The sequence below is a fragment of the Cantharellus anzutake genome (assembly GCF_015039405.1).
Source record: "Cantharellus anzutake strain C23 chromosome Unknown EI90scaffold_326, whole genome shotgun sequence".
Classification (NCBI taxonomy): domain Eukaryota; kingdom Fungi; phylum Basidiomycota; class Agaricomycetes; order Cantharellales; family Hydnaceae; genus Cantharellus; species Cantharellus anzutake.
In genome coordinates, this window is record NW_024067276.1 from 2,354 (window position 1) to 27,505 (window position 25,152).

At 48.0% G+C, this 25,152-nt stretch overlaps 5 protein-coding genes across 5 annotated transcripts; 2 read left to right on the forward strand and 3 right to left on the reverse strand.

The window, feature by feature from the left end:
- Positions 1–1,631: 1,631 nt before the first annotated feature.
- Positions 1,632–3,242, reverse strand: EI90DRAFT_3025046 (uncharacterized protein; the record flags this gene model as incomplete). The annotated part of the gene is made up of 4 exons (XM_039057909.1): positions 1,632–1,960; positions 2,116–2,323; positions 2,400–2,969; positions 3,231–3,242. 4 exons carry the CDS (start codon positions 3,240–3,242, stop codon positions 1,632–1,634), a joined length of 1,119 nt encoding a protein of 372 aa, XP_038907483.1.
- A 1,063-nt stretch (positions 3,243–4,305) lies between these two features.
- EI90DRAFT_2958569 (uncharacterized protein) lies at positions 4,306–4,789 on the reverse strand (the record flags this gene model as incomplete). The annotated part of the gene is made up of 2 exons (XM_039055450.1): positions 4,306–4,645; positions 4,680–4,789. Coding segments are annotated over 2 exons (450 nt in total), but the record flags the coding sequence as incomplete, so codon positions are not given.
- A 2,775-nt stretch (positions 4,790–7,564) lies between these two features.
- On the forward strand, positions 7,565–9,056 carry EI90DRAFT_3140532 (uncharacterized protein; the record flags this gene model as incomplete). The annotated part of the gene is made up of 10 exons (XM_039064961.1): positions 7,565–7,595; positions 7,656–7,707; positions 7,759–7,873; positions 7,931–7,939; positions 7,988–8,070; positions 8,120–8,196; positions 8,245–8,344; positions 8,396–8,429; positions 8,482–8,960; positions 9,023–9,056. 10 exons carry the CDS (start codon positions 7,565–7,567, stop codon positions 9,054–9,056), a joined length of 1,014 nt encoding a protein of 337 aa, XP_038907485.1.
- Positions 9,057–12,210: 3,154 nt separating this feature from the next.
- Positions 12,211–13,468, reverse strand: EI90DRAFT_3025049 (uncharacterized protein; the record flags this gene model as incomplete). The annotated part of the gene is made up of 6 exons (XM_039057910.1): positions 12,211–12,811; positions 12,863–12,966; positions 13,019–13,070; positions 13,092–13,189; positions 13,240–13,395; positions 13,439–13,468. 6 exons carry the CDS (start codon positions 13,466–13,468, stop codon positions 12,211–12,213), a joined length of 1,041 nt encoding a protein of 346 aa, XP_038907486.1.
- A 10,622-nt stretch (positions 13,469–24,090) lies between these two features.
- EI90DRAFT_3025051 (uncharacterized protein) lies at positions 24,091–25,095 on the forward strand (the record flags this gene model as incomplete). Its single annotated transcript, XM_039057911.1, has 7 exons — positions 24,091–24,189; positions 24,239–24,615; positions 24,670–24,696; positions 24,754–24,801; positions 24,856–24,897; positions 24,947–24,984; positions 25,034–25,095. 7 exons carry the CDS (start codon positions 24,091–24,093, stop codon positions 25,093–25,095), a joined length of 693 nt encoding a protein of 230 aa, XP_038907487.1.
- Positions 25,096–25,152: the final 57 nt, after the last annotated feature.

Genomic DNA, 25,152 nt, shown 5'->3' on the forward strand with positions numbered 1-25,152 from the left:
TCACAGCGTGGTGAATCAATCAATGGCGCTCCGGTGTCTGCGTTTCTTCTGCCATTGTCTGCTGTCCGGAACGTGTCCCGTGTGTTCATTCCAGTCTGATTATGTGGTCTTCTGCGTTTGTGGACTGTTCAAAAGGGATTCACATGTTCGCATTATACGATCATTGTCATGGTTCAATGTAAGGACTGGCAATGTGTATCCACACATTGTCTGTCCTTCTCTTAGTTTACATCAAGCACGACTGTAGTCGCGCTGCAGTACATTACCATCCATGTATTATATTAAGCCGCATTACCTCATGTATTTACATGTATATAAGATGCGCGGGTAGGAGAAAAGGCAACTTAGCCTTTACTCCCCAATATAGCATATTACGGCGTGTTTGTGAGACGGACTGGGAGTGAGGCGTTCATAAGCGTGAGCTTGCATTTAAGTACGCATAGATGAACAAGAACGACGAGCGGACTGCTGATCGGTAATTGACAGCGTGGTAAAGGTGGCGATGAGAATCGAGACATCAGGAGGCAGCCTGGCTGGGGTGAGAAGAGTGGCGAGTTCTGCCACGTCAGGCGGCACCCACCAGTTATATATAAACTAGGATCCTCCCGATGATAGACAAGATTAGCGCCGTCCTCGATCACCGTCCTCGATCATAGGCGATAAACATCATCTGCATGCTCTCAAACTGAGGCCAGCATGACCGAGTAAGGCACCGTGCCCTACAGGCTCTGCATTACCATCGAGTGGTCCTTTTCGCCAGAGCACTTAGTGTTCGAACTTATGATTTATGCTCCATACTTTTACCCTTGTGCTTACGGTGTCACCTTCGGCCAGTATGAAGATGGCTGGGATGGACATGTGCCCATTGATAACTTTGGTGACGAAAGGGTCTCTCGTATGATGCACAAGAGTTCTGTTGACAGCGTTCAGAATGAATTCTATGCACATAGTGCCTCAGTTGATGTCCTGAACCTCATCAATCGGGTGAATTGGAGGCCTGCACTTAATAAATGACCTCTACTGGTGCCGCCCAGTGTCATTACTAATTCCTGGCGAACCCCTAGATGTCTCGTGCCGCCGGGGGCAGCAAGTACTGGGGCAGATGGGGACTGTTCCCATCAAGGCCCCGTTGGGGAGCACTGGGAAACTAAGAACCTCAATCAAATGCGAGCCACGTACCATTCAGCCACTACAGAGTGACCAACACTTGTTGAGTGGAAACGTTTTGACGTCTCCAGCATATGCCTGCTATGAGCCTTCTAATGTCATCCACATTATCGACAGAATGGTCGCATCATTGGAGGACTGGCTAGGGTGAAGATGACGTGAGGGTGACAGCGAAGCAGCAGGAGGGGAAAGCATCGCCCGTCGCCTCTCGTCACTGAAATGAGCAGTCCAAGATGCTGTCGGCAACTCTCAGTTGGAGATGTTGCATTCCAGTGACGGTTTATTGTTGAGGACCGATTTTCCTGAGATTTGAGTGAAGGTGGAGACACAAAGCGTCCCAAAGGCCACGTCCATCGCCACTGGAGTAGGTCCAAGATGCTCTCCAAACTCTCTGTTGGAGATGATGCGTTTCAGTGACGATCGAGCGCCAGATGAGGCGACCGAATTGGTGCATCGTTGAGAGACTAAGTTCTTTTGAGACCGGAGAAGGTGACCACATCCATTGCAACTCTCTGTTGGAGATGATGCGTTCCAGTGACGATCGGCGCCAGATGACGACCGAATGGTGCCTTGTTTGTTGATGGACTAAGTTCTTTCGAGGCCAGAGAAGGTGGCCACATCCATTGCCCCTCACCACTGAAGTGAGCAGGTCCAAAGACGCTGTCCGCAACTCTCTGTTGGAGATGATGCGTTCCAGTGACGATCGGTGCCAGATGAGACGACCGAATGATGCCTTGTTTGTTGATGGACTTCTTTCGAGGCCGGAGGTGGCCACATCCATTGCCTCTCGCCACTGAAGTGAGCAGGTCCAAAGACGCTGTCCGCAACTCTCTGTTGGAGATGATGCGTTCCAGTGACGATCAGCACCAGATGAGACGACCGAATGGTGCCTTGTTTGTTGATGGACTAAGTTCTTTTGAGGCCGGAGAAGGTGGCCACATCCATTACCTCTCACCACTGAAGTGAGCAGGTCCAAAGACGCTGTCCGCAACTCTCTGTTGGAGATGATGCGTTCCAGTGACGATCGGCGCCAGATGAGACGACCGAATGATGCCTTGTTTGTTGGTGGACTAAGTTCTTTCGAGGCCGGAGGTGGCCACATCCATTGCCTCTCGCCACTGAAGTGAGCAGGTCCAAGGACGCTGTCCGCAACTCTCTGTTGGAGATGATGCGTTCCAGTGACGATCAGCGCCAGATGAGACGACCGAATGGTGCCTTGTTTGTTGATGGACTAAGTTCTTTCGAGGCCGGAGAAGGTGGCCACATCCATTGCCTCTCGCCACTGAAGTGAGCAGGTCCAAAGACGCTGTCCGCAACTCTCTGTTGGAGATGATGCGTTCCAGTGACGATCGGTGCCAGATGAGACGACCGAATGATGCCTTGTTTGTTGATGGACTTCTTTCGAGGCCGGAGGTGGCCACATCCATTGCCTCTCGCCACTGAAGTGAGCAGGTCCAAAGACGCTGTCCGCAACTCTCTGTTGGAGATGATGCGTTCCAGTGACGATCGGTGCCAGATGAGACGACCGAATGATGCCTTGTTTGTTGATGGACTAAGTTCTTTTGAGGCCGGAGAAGGTGGCCACATCCATTGCCTCTCGCCACTGAAGTGAGCAGGTCCAAAGACGCTGTCCGCAACTCTCTGTTGGAGATGATGCGTTCCAGTGACGATCGGCGCCAGATGAGACGACCGAATGATGCCTTGTTTGTTGGTGGACTAAGTTCTTTCGAGGCCGGAGGTGGCCACATCCATTGCCTCTCGCCACTGAAGTGAGCAGGTCCAAGGACGCTGTCCGCAACTCTCTGTTGGAGATGATGCGTTCCAGTGACGATCAGCGCCAGATGAGACGACCGAATGGTGCCTTGTTTGTTGATGGACTAAGTTCTTTCGAGGCCGGAGAAGGTGGCCACATCCATTGCCTCTCGCCACTGAAGTGAGCAGGTCCAAGGACGCTGTCCGCAACTCTCTGTTGGAGATGATGCGTTTCAGTGACGATTGAGCGCCAGATGAAGAACCGGCAAACTCCGATCAATTCACATTATGTAGTTCGGTCCGTGGCGTACGGATCCAAACATTTTGGTCACGAGTTCAAACTATACATTTGTCGGAAAGTCCCGTATACTAAACCTAACTCCGTCCCCAGTGGGTGATGCGACCGGTCATGTGCCAGAAAAAAAAAGAAATTCGTAAAAAAAAATCCGTTTCGGAACTAGCTGAAGGTATCCAGGTGCACTGAAATTTATCTAAGTCAAATTTGAATTGAGCTTGACGCCGAGCATTTCTGACTGAAATAATATCGTCAGTTTAGATATGTATCAAGGATCGGGAAACGCATACAGTACATGAATTTTAGGTAACAAACAATGAGTAAAAGAACTTTCGCCTCAGTCTCAAAAAAGAGTTCTGAGGGAGAGGAGTCGAAAAATTCATCCTCTCTATACGTGACCATTGCTCAGTGGCAAGGCCATCGAGTAGAGGGTTCCAAAAACTCAAGCCTTTATACGCGGCCATCACTGAGCGGCGAGGTCATCGAGTAAAGGAGAACTGCAAGGAATGTTAGCAGCATTGCCGAGAGGGGAGCTATTCTTGGCATCACAGGGGGTCGAGGGCTTAGGACGGGAGATTTGTTGGAATGATGCGGTGAAGAGGGCGGATAGAGTTTGCCATGGGACGTAATGCTCCATAAACTGTGCCACGGAAGGGGACTTGAGAAGAGTGGGGAGGAAAGTAAGGATGACGGTGATTGAGAATTGGAGATTGCTGGAAGGAAGGGTTAATAGGCATGTACGGGTTTTTAGAAAGAATATAATCGAGAACCGTGAAAGTAACCTCGAATGCAAGAGATAGGACGAATTGGGCTTGCTTCTCTGCAGGATCTTCCTCCGCTGGGTCCGTGGAGAGGGCTTGCATGGGTGCAGAGAGATGTGAATGGTCCTGATCCGCATCAATAGCGGATGACATCGCATCGGCCACCTTGTCCTCCTCTACCTGCTCTGCCCATGAAGAGACGGTAATGGATATGGGATCATTCGCATCAGCACGAGGTGAGGGGTCAGTGTTCCCCACGCCCTGGGAGGATGGTCGATTTGCATTGCTGGCAACCTGGCCATTTTGGGAATGGGACTTCTCTCCACCGGCTAAACTACCCGCTTTGCGTACTTTGGCGTCCAGCCTCCCGAACTCGAATATACTCCCGACACCCAGAATAGCCATCGTGATCCATTCGTGCTCCGCCACAGCGAACTCGTCGAGTTCCAGACGCTCGATGAACCGGCTGAGGTTGGGATGAACTTGGTCCAGATCAATTCGCGTGAAGAGCAAGCCGATGACATGGAGGAAGAGTACTGTAGCGGGCGAAGTAGGAGACGATAGGTTTTGTTGCATCGAAGGCGAGAAGAACTCGAGCATGGTGTCACGGCCCGTATCGAATGGATGGTTAGCAATCAAGCCGAAACCCCATTTTATCAATCCTCGTATCCTTGAACAAAACACAGCAGGATAACGAAACCCACCTCTTCACGAAATGGTACACTGTCCTAAGCTCATCGCCCTTTACGTTCTGACTGAGCATCCCAATGTGATGGTGCAATCTACCCACACCGAGGGTATCCTTCGGGTCCATCGCGTATCATTCTCTGGCCGTACGCCTCCAAGTATCACGCTCGTCCTCGTCACCCCACTCGGCGGCAGCGCGGACACCCACGGAGGGAATCGGTGAGTCGCCTCCAAATTGCGCTCTTCAAGAAGAGAGGTGTAAAGGTGGTAGGCGTAATAGATGAAAGATGTGAGGTGCTCGAGGGCGCACGGGGAGGTGAAAGATGCTCGGCGGAGAACGACGATGAGACAGAGACCTCAGCCGAGTGGGGATGTTGTACTTGTCAGGGTTGGATTGCATAAAAGCGGGGACGTTAGTATTAGTAGTGAGCAGCAATACATTATGGTGCGACTCAGTGAGTCTAGATGGTACATCGGTGGCGATACTCGAGCATGAAGGAGGATAAAATCAAACGTTAGAATGTTGATAAGTGTGAAATAAAAAACGAACGACAGTACGCAATCATGACACGGCAGACATCAGATCTGGTGGTAAAGTGTGTATGGAGATTGTCGTTTTTCGAGAGCATTCTTCAGCCATGTCCTTCCTGGGCATGCTTCGTGGAGGTCTATCTATGGCTTTGACATAATCGTGGATCATAGGGGCCACGCCAGCGAATAGGGGCGTTGAAGTAATAGCCTTTGCCCATTTGGAACTACCAAGCTCAGATTGTTTTATCAGGATATCAGCCGTGCGTACAAGATCCTTAATGAATTCGGAAATTTTTTCTTTCTGGCCGATCGTCTGATAATCAAACCATGATGGGTCGGTCGGAAATGGTCAAGAGGTCGAGTGTTTTTGCAGTGTGGGCAGCTCATGTTGCGTGAGTTGTATAGTGTTTATTTCCAAGGGACGCATAGTATAGTACAGAAATTGGCAGAGGCAAAGTCGAGGAATAAACAATATTTTTTTGGGAGGCAGTACACTCACGTGTTCTGGCACATGACATATGAGAAGGGTGTTTTTTGGAACGATTTTGATGCTGTGGGAAGGATTTATGACCTATTTATTAAGTTATTAAAAACATATTCAGAGCATTTCAGTGGTATAAAAAGGTCAACTTTTGGCGTTTTAAATGTCAAGTCTCGTGTTTTTGATTGATTTCGCGATTTCCGACAATTTTCTACCGCTGAATTTTGTCCGCGCCGTCACGTCGACCCAACCCAAATCTGAGGTGCGCGAGACGAATCCGAGGCAAAGGCAAAGTTTGCAGGAATCTGATATCTTCACACAGCACTGAGGCCGACTGGCTTTGATCTCACGTAAGCGTGGGAGCCAGCCACAATCGGACGACTGTCCCCCCTCACATTCTCACTGCGCTGATCGCTCTTGAATGGTCTGAGTATTATCAATTGAAGGAAAGCGGAATGAGGTGCCTGATGCTCTCACCTCGCAATTTCGCCCGTGCCAGGGTCTGTTATAATCGTGGCATTGCGGCATTGCAGCTGGACACTCTGAGCACCATCAGATATCGTGCTCTCAGCTCACACATTGCGCTTATATACATCTCTGAGTGGCACAAAGAGACAAAGCACCAGCAGCAATGGAACTTTAGCTTTGTCTCAATGGTGGCAACATATTGTTGACTAGCCAGCCAGCCATTGGCACAATGGGCATCGGGATGCCATATTAACAGGGCCCTGGTCCCAAAGTTAGTGATTCAATTTTTACACCCCTTACTGAAAGAGCTGGGCGAGCCAGAAATAAATCTTCCCGCCCCCTGGCCAGACAAGCACACTGAAAGCCTTGGTCAACGGAGTGCCATCCTTGTAGAGTGAGCTTTGTGCTCGGATGTGCCCTCGAGCGTACTACCCCACGCACCTACACATCAGCTCTCACTTCTAACATCGCCTTCTGTAGCCTTTTTACACTGTGTTCATATGCCACGGTGTCAATCAAGCCTACTTCTGTTCGATCTTACTTTTCAGGGATTTTCGCAGAGCTGGAACCTTGGCCAGAGCGGTCCAGGACAACGACAAACTCCTGGCTGCGGAGGGGATAAAAAGAGATACCTCCTGCTGCTCCCAATATGGATTGCATAGAGACCGAGGCAGTGGTAAATGAGTCCGAACCTGTAGTTGACCAACATATTGAACGAAGTCGGCATCTCATTGGGTGGCAGAGCAACTCGTTGCACCATCGGTGCAAACCCTAATTCACTGGCAGGCATCCGGAAGGCCAATATATTGGACTCGACGCTGACATCACCGATTCTGGGAGGGGTCATGCAAAGCATCGAAGAATCGAGATCGGGGAATTGACGGTTCACGTTGGCTCATGGTTGTTGAGGAACGATGGTGAGGATGGAGGATCTAGACCTCCTCTTTGTCGTCTCCAGGCATAGGGAAGCCATTATCAACATAGGTCTTTACAAAGGGACGAGTGTACTATAGGCGCCCACAATGGAAACGTCGCAGCAGAGGGAGAGCAGGCCAGCACAGACGATGAGGTTGCAGAGTGGCACACAGCTGGAACCATAAGGACAAGTGGGGATTGTTAAAATCGCGGCATTGCAGCCAGGCACACTGAATACGATATCACAGTATCATTGGATATCGCACTCAGCTCACTTATACTTATATACATTTCTGTGTGGCGCAAATGAACAAAGGCTAAAGCATTAGGAGAACGAAACTTCCCACAATAACCGTAACAACAAGGACATCGGAATGCCACTTCAACAGGGATTGTAGGCAAGAAGAGCCCAGGCTGTTAAAGGGCCGATATGATCCCAGTTACTGGCCTCGGCTCCTTCCGCGTAACCACAAGTCAACATCGTACCACATCGTGAAATAAGCATCAATGTCTCAACAAGCTGTTACGTCATTTTCGGGTGAGTCAAAAATCAAAAGGCTTCTTCTGGCTTTCATGCTAATTGCGTCAACACTCTAAGGCCATGTTTGGTGGAAAGGAGACAAAGAATACAACTACCACCTCAACGATGTGTAAGCTGTTCCTTCACGATGTGTGGGAGGACGCAGTTGAGACTTTGTCAGTGTGTACTGGATGGATGACGCTCGATTACCGAGAGGGGATGCGTATTTTGAGAGGACGTTGATGACGCATGGAGGCAAGGGAAAGATAGTGGAGATAAGGCCTCCATCAGAATCTGTGAGTGCCCCAAGTTGAATGGGTTGCCTGAGGCTGACGCTGATGCCACTCCTTTAGGATGACCAAGTAAGGGCTATTATACATTTTGCTGTAGCTAGCTCACACCATCGTCAGGTAGTGAGATTGCAAGTGTACTGGGATGCCAGTATCCCAGCAGCTGCCAACGGGATTCCGGAGGAACTCCATGAGGAGCTTCTGTACGTCTTAAGGTACAGAGCCCAGAACCAAAAGTGACCAATTTCGCAGTTCCCATGAAACATACCCCCATGAATTAATTCGTCTCAACGATGTCTTTCTTTCTTGTGTATCGAGAGATATCAAACGTGAGCATCCATATTTCTATCTACACACTGTATTGATCCTGTGAATAGATTCATGTCCGGTGGTGGAATCCATCTTTGATGAAGACGCCTTCACCGAAGCGAAGCGTGGGGATTTTGTGCCAGCTTATTATGAGGACTGGTTTTTAATGTAAGGCACATCTCATAGCGAACTAAAGAGCCCAAATTAATTTAGTACTAGCCGGTTCTTCCAAGGTGGGCCCCAAGGGTTCCAGGTGAGTATGCAATTTCTATGTTCAAGTTATTTATCATTGACCGCTTGCTTAGCCCATTAAGAGGCTATGTGATGACTCAGAGTGTGAACGCCCATGGGACCCCCTCAGCCAGCCACTGAGGTTTTGTTGCCAGGAGGTACCCCATTGGTTCGCCGTGACCAACAGCCCTCACTGCCAGCCAACCACAGCCTCCTACACCCTAAAGGAGGTCCTTCAGTCCATTCTCCGGGAAGATGGGGAATTGTATCAGCACTTGGACTTTGGCAAATATCCTAACGTGCTCAAGGTAGCCAGGGCTGCTTGCAGCGACCTTGTGCTCTTTGGTCCTTCCTCTGGGAGGTGGGATCTGGAGAAGGAACTCCAAGCCTTTCATGGCAGGAAGGGTTGGATTCTGGCTGCGGCTGATGAGCTTCGGGCGCTTGCCTCTGAGGCCGAGGATCTGGAGAGCGCAGCCGGCGACTTCATAAGTCCGGAGGTTGAAACGTTTTTGCGGGAGGGAATTGAGCATGAGGGGGCCTACAACAAGTACCGGTGCGGTTCAGGGGGTTGTGGCAGGTTGTTTTGACCACCTCTCTTTTCTCATCCTCCACAAGCTCACCTTCTTCTCTGTACCGTCAACCTCTATAACCTCTTTCGCTGGTCCTCAGTCTACTTTTCCATACAATATAATTATACATATTTCGATACAGTGGAATTATATATATTAGAGTTCGCACCCACAGCTATCCCCCATTCCTCGATGAATGATGACCACAGCACTGACAGCCACAGTGATCTGGGCAGGTTGCCAGCACAAATTGCCCATCTCAGTGACCGCAGGGTTTGCCGCATTCTCTCAGCTCACCGGCAAGGGATCCCCCTTTGAGAAAGTTGGCAACCATGGGCATAGTCGCAAACTTAACTGGGATCTGGATGTGAGTATGATAGATTCCAGCACTGAACCCATCAAGTAGCTTATCCAAGACCATATGGAGCTCAAGCTTATCTTTGCCTCCATGAAATACAGCAGGTATTGGAAAATACAGTGGTGTTTCAGTCTCCACGAGGTTTCACGTACATCAGCAAGTACTGTTTTTGGGGTGTTTCCAGGAGAGGGTGCAGGGCTAATCCATGATACGGTCGTCATTCTAGTGGGCGCGCTTGTCTTTGTTGAGAACACACATGATCTACTGTATTGAAAGATAAAAATACGAGAAAGTGGATCATTTTCGGGTGGTTTTTTCTTTACAAATAGAGTCAATACCTGATCGGACAGAAATTTTAGAAAAGGCTGTATTGTAGATCTCAGTAATGTCCGTATGGCTGTAAGTGACATGGTGGGTACGGTCGTCACCGAGGAGTGACAGTTCTGTTACAGAGGCGTGACAGGTGGAAGTGTCACAGAGACGTGACCACAAGCATCACGCTACATCCGAGGTCCTGTTTCGCTTTTCTATAGTACTATTTTCTTCGTAATATGCCAATATGACAAGGACCTCTTCGGCTTTAATTCCGACTATAAGCTGAAATCAATAGGGCGAGTAACCTGTCTTGATCACAGTTCGGACTAGGCCGAATGCAAAGTGTGTCGGTTTTGGACGAGTCCAACATGTGAGTCCGTTAAGTCCATCGGTGTTACGCTAGCCGTAACACTAACTGCAATCAGATTTTAAGAGTGTGATCATAAGATCCAGTTCCAAACATGGAAGACTGGCCTAAGTATCAGGATGAGGATGAACGTGAGGATGCACGGAATCCTCGATGCTGGGAAAAAGCTTAGATTCTCATTCATCGAGGCAATCCCTCAGCACATCATTCTGTAAGGTAGAAAATGACCTTTACCATCTAATCGGTTCCGGCCAGGAGATAGTGGAGACGGCCCATTTTTGCCAAAATGGGCCGGCAGGAAGTGCAATTGCAGAAAGAAAAATGGAGCATACAACGGCCAAGGGCAAGCCGCAACAGATAACCATAACATAGGATGGAGGTGGGAGGATGGTGGTGAAAGAAGATTTATGATTTGCCCATGACCATTGACGTTGTGTTCAGCAAGTAATCTCCCGGACGTGCAGAACTATATGTCAGACAGGTGTCAAGGACGATGGTGTTGAGAGATGCCAAGGGTTTGGTGTTGATATGGCTGCAATCAAAAGCTGATACGAAAGCGGTGAAGCGGAGCATTTGAAAACGGGAGCTCAGCATCAACAACATCCGGCCACCACAACGCCCCTGAACATATCAGCGTCCTTGTACCGATAACTCCACAGACCCGAGCAGTGCATGATCCAGATGATAGCACTAATATCACCGCAGCTCTTGGACTGCAGGCAAGTTGCAGGGTATAGCCATAGATGCATTCGTAAAAGTATAGTTGTCTCCCCATCTTCCTTGGCACCCTTGTGATCAGATGGGAGATCCCTGGTGCGCTGGCACGAGTTTCTCAGCATGCGCAGGCGTAAATATCGAGTGTGTTGCCAGAAAAGCGCATGAGGACGCGGAGGATATGTGCGGAATATTCAAGAATGTGTGGGCTACATGTTTCAGATGGGATGCCTGCTAGGGATGGTAGAATCGCAAGGATCGGCTCGTTTGTGGTGCACCGGCAAATCCCCATTACAATGTTGGGGATGAGGATAAAGGAGAGCGCCCAGAAATCGTGGGTGTGAACCTGAGGAGCTGTGAACATGGAGACATAAGCGGAGTGAGTGCAAGTGCGCGTTTCAAGGTGGGCACGCGCATGCGAACTTCGAGAGAGAATGGCCAAATCAACACAAGCGCACATCTGAGAGTCGCACACATGTGGATTACACACGGGAAAGGTTCCTCGAGGTAGAATCTCACCCAAGCGCATAAACCAGAAGGCCATGCAAGAGGGGAATCTAGGCCCTGAAAAGCTAGCTTCTAGGCTGTGTGCTTTGCGCTCATGAATTCGAATTGAGTTCGGTTTAATCAACGCAGGTGTGCATATTGTAGCGCGCATGTCGGTTGCGTGGGGAAAGGTCTTTCCAACCCAAGGTCAACACCTTCCATGCTCAACAATTCGGCAGAAAGAATTCGCGTCCCCAATGTGGGGCGTCAAGTGAGAAAAAAAAGTCGATCATAAACTCTTGCGATAATGGAGAAGTCAGTAGAGCACCTCGAAGTGCAGTCTGAACGATGACGGTGGCAGCATCTCGATCTTGCCACTATATCAGATGGTGTGACGTGTTAAATGTATGACGCATCAGTTGACACTGTTGTCTTGTTAAACGATGAGAGTGATGCATTGGACAGTATTATGTAATGGTGGACGCGATGACTCGGGAAGAGGCGGAGAGAGGTATGAACACCGACCCACAACTGACGACACACTGGCATCTGTGCACGTAACAGTGCGACTCAAATCATGGTAAATCTCAGTGAAGTTTTCGGAATCTTCTTCAGGTAACCAGTAAAGATGTTCTGGGGGTGTCCCATATTAGAGTAACTAGTAGCATATAAGCGCTCAGGTCCAAATTTGTGAACTGAGAAGAAAAAAAAAATTGTGCGAGGTGGCTTTTTAAGCCATTCTCGACTGTGTTCATCAACATTCGTACCAAAAGTGGAAGCATCGGGCAATCCTTCAAGGAAATATATGTCCATGCGCAAGAAGTACTAGTCCACATAGGACTCAATGGGCAGTCCATGGCGTACGAAAACTTCAACATCCTTCCCTTTTCCCTTCTGAATCAACAACAGGCGCTCTGCAAGTATGAAGGTGGGCCTGTATTAAACATCAATACAACAAAAGTACAACATGATGACGATGAATAAATATCCCATATCAGATTACATTTTTCTCTGCCTTGGGAGCCCACGAAATGTTCTTATCCAATCGACTGGGTAGAAGGGACATCTCAAAATGGTCCTGAACCCAGTTCTGTGGCTTGAAAGGCATAGTGTTGGGGTACAAGAAGATGGGAGGGATAGGTGATGTCTTCTCGTCAGGGCAAAGAGTAAGTCTTACTCTCTGCCTGCAGGCTTCACATACGATCTCACAGTACATGTGGTGCCTAAAACTGGTTGGTTTGCCGGTCACCCTCCCCCATCTCTCCCACATCCACTGGCTATCCCCACAGCATGGATCAAGAAAACAAGTCAGGTAGAGTGGGAGGAGCCTTGACATCACAGTATCGCACTCCGTGTCTGGAGTTTCCCATGGGAGCCAAATAAGGGAGGTGACGTGCAATTCGGTGTCCTTCAGAATTGTCAGGACAACGGAATGCCTCCCCTTGATCGCTTCTTGGCCCCTGAATGCTATCAGTCTTGCTGCAACAGGATCTCCACTCTCAAAGGACTCCATAGCAAATGACACGATTGATGTGGCAAGAAGATAGGGGGGGATGCTCTGAGAGGCGACGTGAAGGATGGAATTGAAACGAGAGCTGTTGGGAATCAAGTTGAGTGCAAAATATCCATGCTTTTGAAGGACATACCTTTTTACTGGCTTTGTGTCTGGCTGTATGTGACACCAGCATAGTGATACCACTGATTCTAGAAAGACACCCATGACAGATGTTTTGAGGGCATTGGGTGATAGCTGCATAATCTCTTCATTACGGAACAGTACAAAGAATAAATCACCTGCTCACCAGGAGAGAGTTCAGCTTATCGACTGCCCGGAGGGCTTCCAAGATCTTGTATCTGTGAAATATGGCGACACACAAGATGGCATCATCACCATCTCTTGTCTGGTGGTTGCCAATGATCTCTTTAATCTGCTTCAGAGTCTCAGGACCATCTGATTCGTTCAAGTTTTTGATCTGGGATCTTGAGTCAAGCATGGATGCAACATATTAGACTGGGTACGCACCAAGAGACTGTCGGGACAACTGTGGAAACGGTGCTTGAGGGCAGAGAGTATGTAATTGAGGAGTGGATCCCGGTTTCCCAGTTGGCAGGAGTAAAGGAAAACCATGAGCGCTGTGCTCTGTGGTATGATAAGGGGCACGGTTACAAAATACTTGACCTGCTCAAGTTCATCAGCGCATGTGATCTAAAGCAAAACATACATAACCCACCAGGGGCTGCTGGCCTCTCATTTTCTGGCAGCGTTGGCAATAATATGGCGTTGCTAGCTGGTCTAAACTGTGCTTGGCCACGCATCCGGTGCAGTGGGGCTTGCCATCGGCATTTATCTGGATGGCTCCAATGCACTGTTTCACATTGCAAGTTGGGCAATCCACACACTCTCCCACTGCAGGGCAGGAAGAGCAGGTTGCATGACTGGCCGAATAGTTGGCACTAAGTGGCTCAGATGACATTGCTAGTCTTCTCCAGAAATATAACAATGACACACTCTAGTGTGTGAATTCTGGATATTAACGGAATGACCGCCGGATAACTAAACCAGTCTCACTGTACGTGGGAGAACTGATGATATTACTTACCTAAACCAACTAACTGTAAGGTAAAATGAATAACAAGATATAAGGAAATAACTAACCTCAGTCTCACTATAGGTGCAAGAACGGAAAGGGGAAACTAATAAATGTAGTTTGTGGCCTTTGCAGATAAGTCCGAAGAAAGAAGAAAGAAAGTGTGGAACAAGTCACATGACTCGATATGAGGTACAAAGCAGAACGGTCATCTTGGTACAAAGTGCACAGCGACAGAGGCCGGAAAAGGAGCTTACCAACAAAAGAAGGCTGCCGAAAAGGAGAATGCAAATGTTACTGAGGAGTTTGAGTAAAAGGCTCTATGTGCGGTGGATACTGCACTGGTCACCGACAGAGACACAGACGGACCGAAACCTTGGATTGTGGACTCAGGGTGCAGTAACCATTTTTGCCCAAACAAGAGTGACTTCGTGGAATACACACCTTTCGACCCCCCACACCAGATTGCCTTGGGAAATGATAGCCACATTCCCTCTTTCGGAAAAGGGACTGTCTTGATTACCTGCGTTGCCGGAGGGAAACATGTCACCTGTCGAATCCAGAACGTGCAGTACGTACCCAGTCTCAAGTACGGCCTCCTTTCTTGTAGGGTCCTCACCTGTCGAGACGCCCAAATCACTTTTGGCTGGGACGACGTCTGCAGAATTGAAAAGAATAGGAAACTGATCGCTAAAACGCTAAAAGAATTCGCACCGATGTTCTATCTCAACCATCCGTCCTCACAGCTCATATCTACCACATCCGAGAGAGCAAGCCCAGCCGCAATAGCCACCACGCGCTCATTCGACCTCCTGCACAAACACCGTGGGAAGAAGTGAGGCATGTCATCTGACTGGGAAAAGCCGAATGAATTTCCAGCGCTGTTGAGAACCGGATTCCTCCGTGTCAGGTAGCGTTCGTACCAGTTGCAACAATGCCAGCCATCACACCCAGAAGGAACCAGAATCCACCGAAGAGGAGTCCCGTAGCGGGGAAATCGGATGGTGTGGCTGGTGAGTACAAGCTCTGCTACATGTAACGATTCGACCGACTTAAGTGAAAAAACTCTAGCCAGTGTGCAGCCAGTAGGCACCTCTCTCCTCAAGGAGGGGGTTACCATCGTGGATAGAGGGCCTGGAAAAGCCCCCAGTAAGTCTCCTTTTTCATGAGTCCTTCTCTGAGCTCATTCATCATGACTAGCGATGCGCCGCAGCAGACCCAAGGGGTATTCCAAGCCCCATAAAAGAAAGCCAGCTCCCAAGAAGTAGCCTATTGGCGCTCTGTGGAGTTCACCATACAATGTAATTATTGGTCTCTGGTATGGTACCATTACTGATCAGCTAGCGTAGAAAGCATGTAGTCATATACAAGATCTCTCTAATCTATACTGATGGACCCATGTGGTGCTATGAGTGGGTATATATGTGTGCATGTTCGCCACTGGCCACTCAGCTTGATGCATGGTTGCAACTTTCCGCTGCATATTTTGGGATTTAATCAAAGCATGAGATTAAAGGGGACTTGTGCGCTACCAGATCTGGTACTCCCCTTTCCCACTCTATTGCGTGACCATCACACGGATTCGTGTATTGCCTCTATGGGCCTTGAAAATTTTGCGATTTATCAATGCATTTAAACATTATGCGATTTTGACCTTAAATCGTCACATGACTATTAACTCCTTCGGTGGCTATACAAGATTGAGAATCGTTCTGAACGGCCCCGGCCGTGTCCCTAAAGACTTCAGTAAGCCTTTCGGTGGGTGGGATCCCAATTGCTTACCTATTCGTTTCGGTTTTCCTTGTTTCCTTTACTTCCTTGTTTCTTGTTTCTCTCCTTGTTTCTTGCTTCTCTCCTTGTGTCCTCGCTATCCTTGTTTTCAGTGTTACTCTCCTCTTGCTCTGTATTTACCAGGTTGTCTGCAATGTTCAGAGGTTCCGGCACTCGCTGGGGTTCTACTCTGTAGCCTCTCCACCTGTTGGCACACAAGTCTTGCTCAACTCCATTCTATTCACAATTTATTTTTAAAATAAAAAACTATGAGGTACAATTGATTGCAAGTGAGGAAGGAGGATGAACATGCTTAGGCGACGAGGATGGAGGGAGCTGCCAGATGTGAGACGAGGAGAAGGGTGGTGAGAATGAAAATTCAATTCCGTTTTCTTCTTTTCCTGGAGCCTGGATCGCCATCTGCAAGCTTCCTTTTGGATGTTGTCCGTAAGGGTTCAGGCTGCGAGCAGGGATACATCTGCCTGAACCTCCTATACTTATATTTCCCATAGGGCCTTCCTATGTCCATAGGTCTAGGGATGCGTTCACGGGTGAATACGCGCCGATCAGAAAACAAAGCAAAGACCATTCTCCCTTCCCCTTCCCATGACGTTGCATCATGCACAATCCCAGCACCTCGAAGGAAAAGGAGATCACCAGGGTTGGAAGGTAGGGCATATCCCAAGTCAGGGAACTCCCACAGGCCACCCTCATATCTTCCGAATGGTGCCACAGCATCGAATCCACACCAGCATGAAGCCGAGTCACGGTGGAATTCAGTGTCCGCATTGAACCGAATGGCCTGACCAAAGAAATGGGACTTAATCTGACTAAGGTAACCTTTTCTTCGATCGCGCTTCTTCCTGATCTTGATCCAAACTTCATGGCTGCGTCTTGCAAAGTTGGGAGCAAGCCGCTCGGTGTACATGTTCAGAATGTGGTAGAATGATTCACAGCGATTTTGGAACCTCTTGTGCTTCTCCACCTGATCCTTGGCATCTGAACTCACAACAGGACGCAAGTGCTGGAGGTGGTCAGCTATCATGAGATAATAATATAATAATATCTATGGACTTACCATTTGTCCTATTGGATGCCAGTAGGCATAGTGTATTTGGCCTGACTTGAACAGGTCCTGGGGGATGTGGTCCTTGGTATTTATGCGGAACTTGGGCCGGGGGAACTTGAACTCGTGGCTTAGGTCATGACCTGCTTCGACAATGTCATTCTGAGGCAATGGGTTAAACTTGACCAGCTGGAGTGGAAGGAAGTAATGTAACACACATGAATTTCTTGAAACACCGCTGGTAACCTTATCGCCACGAGAACACCATTTTTGTCTTCAATGGCTGCTCCCCCAGGGTGGTTCAAGATGATCTTTTGGCCAGGGTTGATTGGGGGAAGTTTGAGTGGCTTCAAATTATCTTGTGTCCCGTTTTTCATCTTTGCCTTGTCGTTGTGGATCGCTACAGACTGGTAATCAAAATCTAATTTCACTGAAGAAGAATCAGCAACCTCCTCCAGCCTGAACAATTGGTTATTTCCTACCTGTGTTCTTCAATGCCTCCTGTATGATACCGTCCATCCTCTGCCGGGCATGATGGACAGCAGATCGAGTATGTGGGTCAGTTACACCCTCCAGGCGTTCATCCACCGTCATACTCAAAAGACATTTCAATGTGGGGAATAGGAAATAAACAATAAGTCTTACAAGTCCGCTGGCATTCGAAAATCAGCTTTAGTGTTACTCATTCTGAGTCGTGTGTCGATGGAAAAAAAAAAAAAAAGGAAGATAATCACGTGATCATATCATGTTTGTGTGCTTCATACCTAACTCACGCAGGATACATTCATACCTGCATAGGACAACCGTTCATGAACTACCATACAATGAAAATAGAATATACACCAGGCAAGGGAATGGTAGCTCAAGCCTGGGTAGCAGGAAGAAAGGACGGGCCTTCAATTAAGGTAGTAGTCGCAAGAGTATCGCCTATGCAATGTTATTCATCTAGCGGGGCGTATCTAAACATCCAAGTACCATACAAGGGAATAATAGACGGACAAGGATCGGAAATTACTCGCTCAAAACGAGGGGAAGAAGATAAAATCCCAGCTGTGCCTAGAACAGGCAACCTGTTATATGAGTCACTTGGTTTGGCGGGAACAGAATCCAAACTAATCACGCCAGTCAATGACTTGATAAATCCAGAAATAATAAAGAGTGGAGGGAATACAGAATATCTTGGAGTGTTACAACAAGTATGGGATTTAACGGGATTAGAACCAGTATGGGGATTTGAATATTTTATTCATTGGCTATTAGAAACACGAGGTTTAACAGCAACTGAGGCTGGAGAAGCTGCCAATGATATAGCGAGGGAGGTACAAGCAGCTAAGTACAAACGGGTAGATCAGAAAAAGAAGCCTGTCTCTGTTGGGGATCCAACCGCTCCAATTCCCCAATATAAAGAAATTGTGATCGACTACATCAAGCCAATACCATTTTCGCCAATATCGGCGGAGAACTTTAATTACACCGAAAAGTTTACGCCCGAACGAGTCCAGGCTATGATAGACACTATACCTAAAGAGTTTCTCCGAACCGCGGAGGTTGATCTTTTGGTTTATATAGTAGGCAGGCACCCGAATGCCTTTGCCTATTCTAGTAAAGAACGAGGAGTGTTTAGTAGAGAATATTTTCCTGATTATGTGATACGTACAGTTAAGCATGATCCATGGCAGGAGAAACCAATCAGATTCCCGTTGGCAATGGAGGGAAAAATAGTAGATTTAATAAAAGAACGTCAAGAAGGAAATGTATATGAGCCGTCGCAGTCAGCATACCGATCAAGAATATTCGTAGTAGAAAAGAAAGATAACACTTATAGACTAGTACATGATCTACAGAAGCTCAATAGCAAAACCATCAAAGATGCCGGCCTGCCGCCGCGTGTTGATGACTTCGCAGAACAAATTTGCAGGTCATTCAATTTATGGGATCACCGATCTTTACTGTGGGTATGATGCATGCATGTTAGCTCCTGAAAGCCGTCACTTGACAGCTTTTCATGGTTTTAGCCTAGGTCCGCAGCAGCTCACATGTCTCCCGCAGGGATTCACGAACTCAGTAATTGAATTTTGTAGAAGATCTTATCATGTAATAAAGGGAATGGCAGACAGAGCAGGGGTGTTTGTTGATGACATCGCACTCAAGGGACCTCCAACCCTGTACCAGGGAGAGACCATCCCCGAGAACCCTGAAATCCACCGATTTGTTTGGGAATATGCACAATCGCTACACGAGTTACTAACGAGAATCGAGACCAGCGGAGTTACTATTTCAGGTAAGAAATTTGTATTGGCAACCCCCGAATTACAATTAGTAGGAAGAAACGTGTCCATAATCAGACAAACCATAAGTCACGGTACCCTATCCAAGATCCTTAAATGGGAAAGTTGCCAGAGCATCTCGGAAGTACGTGGATTTCTAGGAACCGTTGGAGTTGTGCGCTGATGGATCCAAGATTTTGCTAAAATAGCTAAGCCGTTGACTATGTACACAAGGAAGGGAGCTGATGAGGACTTCCAATGGACGGACAAAGCACAAGACTCAATGGATATATTGAAGGAAGCAGCATTGGGCGCGGGAGCCTTAATAAGGCCATTAAGTTTAGAATTAGCAAGACAAGTGGAACAAAAGGAAAACAGAGAATCGGATGAAGGACTAGTTACATTAGCACTGGTTTCACGTCTTGGAAAGAAAGGAAAGCTTCTCCAGCAAAGTTTCTTCAGTTAATTAATGGATTCAGGGATCAACCAAGGCACATACAATACAGAGCGCCTGCGGCGGTGGAACAAAAAGTCAAAGCGCGCGCGGTAAATAATCAGGGGAAAAGCATAGTATAACTATAAAAGCTAACAAGTTATAAAAGGAAAAATAAAATGAAGAAGGGATGGGCTTCGAGAGTCTGGAAGCGTGCGGTCGGCTGTTGCACACGGGCAAGGAGAGGCTGGAAGAACTGGCGATCTAATCAGCGGGAGAACAGACAGGGAGAAGAGTTCGCCCTTGAGGAAGCTGCTGAATTGATCATCAATGACCCACCCACACCTCAACAGGTACAACAAGTGACCGGCAGACCGCCAGTAGTCGAATGCCCGGCTTTTACGTATCGGTATGTAGTGCGCGAGGTTATGGCAGTGCATGGTCTATCCGAAGGACTTGCTATGATCCACGTAGACGACTACATAAGCCAATGGACAGGACTGGAGGGAAGCATGCCAGATACGCACAAGAAATATATGGGTGTAATAATAAATATTGTATATTGACTCGGAAGAAAGGTATAAAATAACCTAGAATAATTCCACAACACCAGAAAGACCCCTCACACTGAACGAGACTAAACTACAAGCATGAAGACTACTCTATACACGGCGATCGCAGTAATCCTGGGCCTGATCCTAGCTTTAGCAGGCTGGCGCTATGGATTTACACCCAATGAGGACAAAGAAAGGCAACCAGAGAGCCCATTAACATCTGACGGAGAAGAACCAGAGGTGGTTCATAGGAATATGGAGGATCGAGAGAGATCAAGCTCTCAGGAATCGCTGGGGGACTGGTATCTACCCAAGAACCAAGGGAGGAAGCCAACGGGCAGGCAATTCTATGCATCCTGCAACCTTTCTCACCCCTACTAACTCAACGGAAGGAGGAAGAGGAGTAACATCCCCTTTATTGCCTTTCCGGGGGCAGGAAAAGGTACGGATCCGAAATTGGCTGTCCCAGAATGGCAATCGCTGATAGCCGAGACTATGTACACAGCCGATCGATAAATTCCTGGACTCTGTGCGCAGATCCCAATGTACTCTAGCGTTAAAGTAAACAAAACCAAGGATAAGGTAGAGACAAGGAGTGTCTCATCGGCCCAGAAACAATTGAGTAGCAATCGAGGGATTCGGTCCACGATGTGTGGGGGGTAGATCGTAGCATGAGTAAGACACAAAGAATCGATCAATGAGGGCGCAAGATCCCAAATAAATTGAAAACCTGAAGATGACTTGCCAGTGAGACAAGCCAGGAAGTCGGCAGGGAGAGGAGTCATGGGAAAATCGGAGAACCCCAGAGACGGCAGCGATCTAAGATCGGAGTGCGTGCCCAAAGGGAAACGCCAAAAGAGGATTTGGTTCAAGGGAACAGCCAGGAGAATTGAGACGTTGCAAGTGGGGAGAATGGCTGAAGGCTGCAGGGGACCTCTGAACCTAACCAGACCACCCTCACACACACACACAGGTAACGAAGGGGGAGGAGCGAAACCGCAGCGTTGACAGACTCACTGGCGGACCTTCCTACTAGGTCCGAAAAACTAAACTTCCATCAAAAACCAACTAGACTCCCTGGTGGACCTTCCCTAGGGCCGAACAAGGTGTCCTGCCTTCTCAACGTCGCCCTAAACCTAACTGAACTCGTTCACACGCTCCCAGACGCGGTACTGTCGGACTGGCACTAAAGCGGGAAGGAGGAGAAGATCTCTTTTCATACTAGATACATGCTTGTATATAACCAAAGCTAATGTCCAAGCAATCTGACGGTGTTAGAGACGGACAGAAATGGACAGAACAACATAGAACAAAGAAAACAACAGAAAACATGATAAATATATGGGCGCGGCCACACAATCGATAGAATTCGACGATCTCCACAACGGCTGCACCAAATCTCTCGATGCTGGACTTGTTAGACTCGTCTTGACGGTAGCTTTCTAACGATATAAAATGCGTCTGGATCGGAGAAGAACTGGGGGAGATATGGTGAAAATACTATAGAAGCGGCCTGATATGGCTGTAACCTGGTCCAGAAAAATATCAAAAAATACAGAGATGATGGGGGAAGTGCAACGGGCTTTGGGGGGCTGGGGGATTGTGTGTTGGGTCCCAGGTAGCATCTGTAGACCATTATATGGTGGTGTTTTGGTACTACCGGCTCATCCCTCCCACAACGTTGAGCAATGATATTGAAGACCAAAGCAGAGCAGATATCAGAAAGGTCAAGCAGAGAGGAACAGGGAAGTGGAACGGAGAAACGAGGCTGCCGATGGACTGCCTCACGGTCATTGGAAAGATTGAGGGATAAGACACGATCCACGAAGGGAAAGCTCACCGATGGAGGATGGAGTATACAGAAGCAAATATATATATAAATCAGAGGAGGACAAAGACAGCTTAGCTAGAGTCCTGCCCCCTCAGAATAATCTGAACTAGCTTATATCTGAATATGTCTACTGTCCAGACCGCCAAATCGCCAGTCTCTCTAGTCAAGTGAGGTCAGATGGAAGGTTGGATTCCGAATCACGTTGTAGCAGCAGAAGCAATCACAACTTTGGGAAAGGTGGCAATCCCGGAAACAGATGAAATGTCTACTAGTGCTGATAGCCATGGGTCGGACTCTGAGCTTGAATACCTGATTGAAAGGGTGAGGAACAACCTCAACCAGCGACAAACAGCGGACAGGGAATTATTGGAAAGGACGGGGGGAATTCTGGAAGAGTCCCGCCAACAATCTGATAGTAAGCACGTGAAGACAAAGACAGAGGAAGTTAAGATAACCCAGATAGCCACCGTAGATACGGATTCAGAAGATTTACAGGACGCGGAATTACAGTATCCCGAAAGTAGTATTGCAGAATATGCATATAACTGGACAGATCTACCCATCAACCAAGTGGCGTTGCAAGCGGGAATCGGCTATGGGACCAGAAAACAGAGGGTAGCACTCCAGCTCACTCCCCCAGAACAAGATCTTTTTTTGAGCACACTGCAAATGTTTGTTATTTAATGGAGGTACGAGATTAAATTAGGCTTGTGTGCAATCGGACTAAATGCACTCTTTGTTTCTCTTTTCGCGCGTGGCATATTTCCCGGTGGTGCTTTATCTTATGCGCCGTACCCGCTGTCGGCCTTACGCATACTGTGCCTTCCGAGGTTACAGTCATGCCGATTCAGGTTAATTGCCGCTGCATTCCGGGGTCGATTTCTCCGGAAGATCTCGTACGTGTGTTTCGTCCGCTTATGCTTCAGGGCTCTGGCGCCGCCCTCTTATTCCTTATCCTCTGCTGAAGGCGTTATCTTTCTTAATCTTGTTCTTTTGGCCTGTATGCTGTTTTTGACGAAGTCTTTCCTTGGACTTCCTTGCTTCCGGTAAGCCTTTCGGTCTCGCCGAGGGGGAGGTGTTGTGACCTTCGGTTACTCTCGGTGGGTGGGATCCCGATTGCTTACTCAGGTTTTTCTAGGTTTCCTTTTTTCGGTTGTTTCCTTGTTCTCTGTAACCTCTGTTTTTCCCCTCGTTGTCCTCGTTTTTGCGTAACCCTCCTCCTTCCCCGATCTTCTGCGCCTGGTTCAATTACGAACCCAATTACGAACCGGACAGGGCAATACTCTCAACTACCAAAGATGCTAGCTGCTGATGGGGAACACCAATCGAGACACGAGAGCACATCCTTATGGAGTGCCCTCTATACGACGAAAAGTAGCGACTCACCTGAATATGGTTTGGGCTTCATTCGGACAGAGGACGAGATGGAACTTATCTAATCGGTCTGGATCAGCGGTGTAGTGGACCTGGCCCGCAGTGGGCCAGCAGTGAATGCGATTGCACAGGACAGACACGGCGGCCCGTAGTTACAAGCTACAAACGATGTTGAACCAATCCAGCGCAAACACTTATCGCCAAGTGCTAAATGCAAACAAAAGAAAAACAGATACAAGGGCAATCAATGGTACAGCAGGAGGCGATGGGGACGGGGGTGGGATGCGTGAAAAGACCAAGGCAGAACTAAGAATGAGAGCTAAGGAACAAACAAGGCCAAGCGCCTTAGTGAAGAAGTGAATGGTTCGCAACAGCGAAAGACCCACAAGATAGTGCGTGATGGATCGGTTGAGGATGCAATGTAATTTCGCAGCTGCAGAGACTAGTACAGTGCTGCCTACTCAGCATGCGTAAGTTACAGGGCAACTTACCAGTTGGCCAAACCAAAGAACGAGTGCAAGGACAGGTCCGGAGGATGGGGTAGCGCGAGGTCCCATCCATTGGAGCGACTTAAATCCTGCCCAGAATCTGGAACCCAGGATTAAGTTAGGACCCGGATAGGTTTTCGTCCCTCTTGCCCCCTCGGTGCCGCAACAGCACAGGACACGGGGCCATCTCCAGAGTGGGACACGATTAGACACGTGAAAAAATATTAAACAAAGATCTATTATCCTGAGAGGCAAGTGATCACAGAATGTGACACAATTGTGTGTCACATTACATTCTTTTCACAGTTTTTTCCCACCCTTGCTGCTGCAACCCAAATAGCCTCACCACAACCCAATTAGCCTCACTGCAACCTAACCAAATAACCAAATACAATGCAAATGACTACAGGAGTGCAAGTTCGGCATAAACATGATCTCCTCCTGAGGTTCTGACAGGTCTTGTGTGTAGGAGCAGACCCTTTGTTCCCCAGCAGATCGAGCACATGCTGGCATGGATTGCTGTGCATGTACCCTGCCATGCCAAAGGGAATGCCTGGACTAGCAGGACTGCACCATCTCTTTTTCGACGCATGTGTTCTGATGTGCGTGCTGCATTCTATTCTGTGACCAATAACCTGAACCCCCCCATAGCCAAAAGAGCTTGATTGGACAGCGGAACATCCTCCTTCGTCATGGCACAATCATTTCAAGAAGCATTTTGACCAACTAAATCCTAGGGTTGACAAGCTGGTGATGCTAATGGGAGAGGAGACAGCCCCAATCGTCACTGCAGAGGAAATGGTATTAAAGAGGAAATACCAAAAAGAAAAGCAACCACAGTCTCGTCGGCTTTCTCCCCCCAATAAGCAGAGAAAGCTAAACCATGGTCAGGCAGGCTCTTCTAAAGGAAAGCACGCATTATATGGGGGAGAGGGTCGCTCTGGCCCAAGTCTTTATGGTCCTTTAGGTGAAGATGATAACAACGAGAGTGATGGTGGGGATAACAGCGATGAGTATTTCTCACCAAGGTAAGTTTTCGCATCTATTGCTGGGCTTTTTAAAGGATCAAATAATGACAATAGTGGTGATGATTCCGATGGATCGTCAATGTAAGTTGGGCAGTAGCCAAAGTACCATGCATTAGCCTTGCTCATCTGAAACCACAGTCCTGAGGATGAGCCTGAACAAGGCAGTCCGCAACGAAACCATCCTATGTGAGTTCCGGGTAATAAATACCTATAGAAATGACTGACTTTATGATGTGGCAGGGATCTTAACCAGAGGTTGATGGCCACGATAAGTTGCCCACGGTAAATTTATTTGGCTATTTATTCACATCTCCATGCTCATCTTTCACAGGGTTCATCCACTGAGAGTGCTTCCTTCTGATTCCGAAGGTAAGCCTTCCACAGTTTCCAAGACCAAACTGAGGGTTGAGTTCAACAGGTGAAGCAGAAGGGATTGATGAGGACCTGGGATATATTACTAGTGGGAGTGAAGAGATATAAATTCAACTCCTGCCTGCCTCTTTGGTCATGTTTCCTGTGCCCTGTACTTTATGTTGA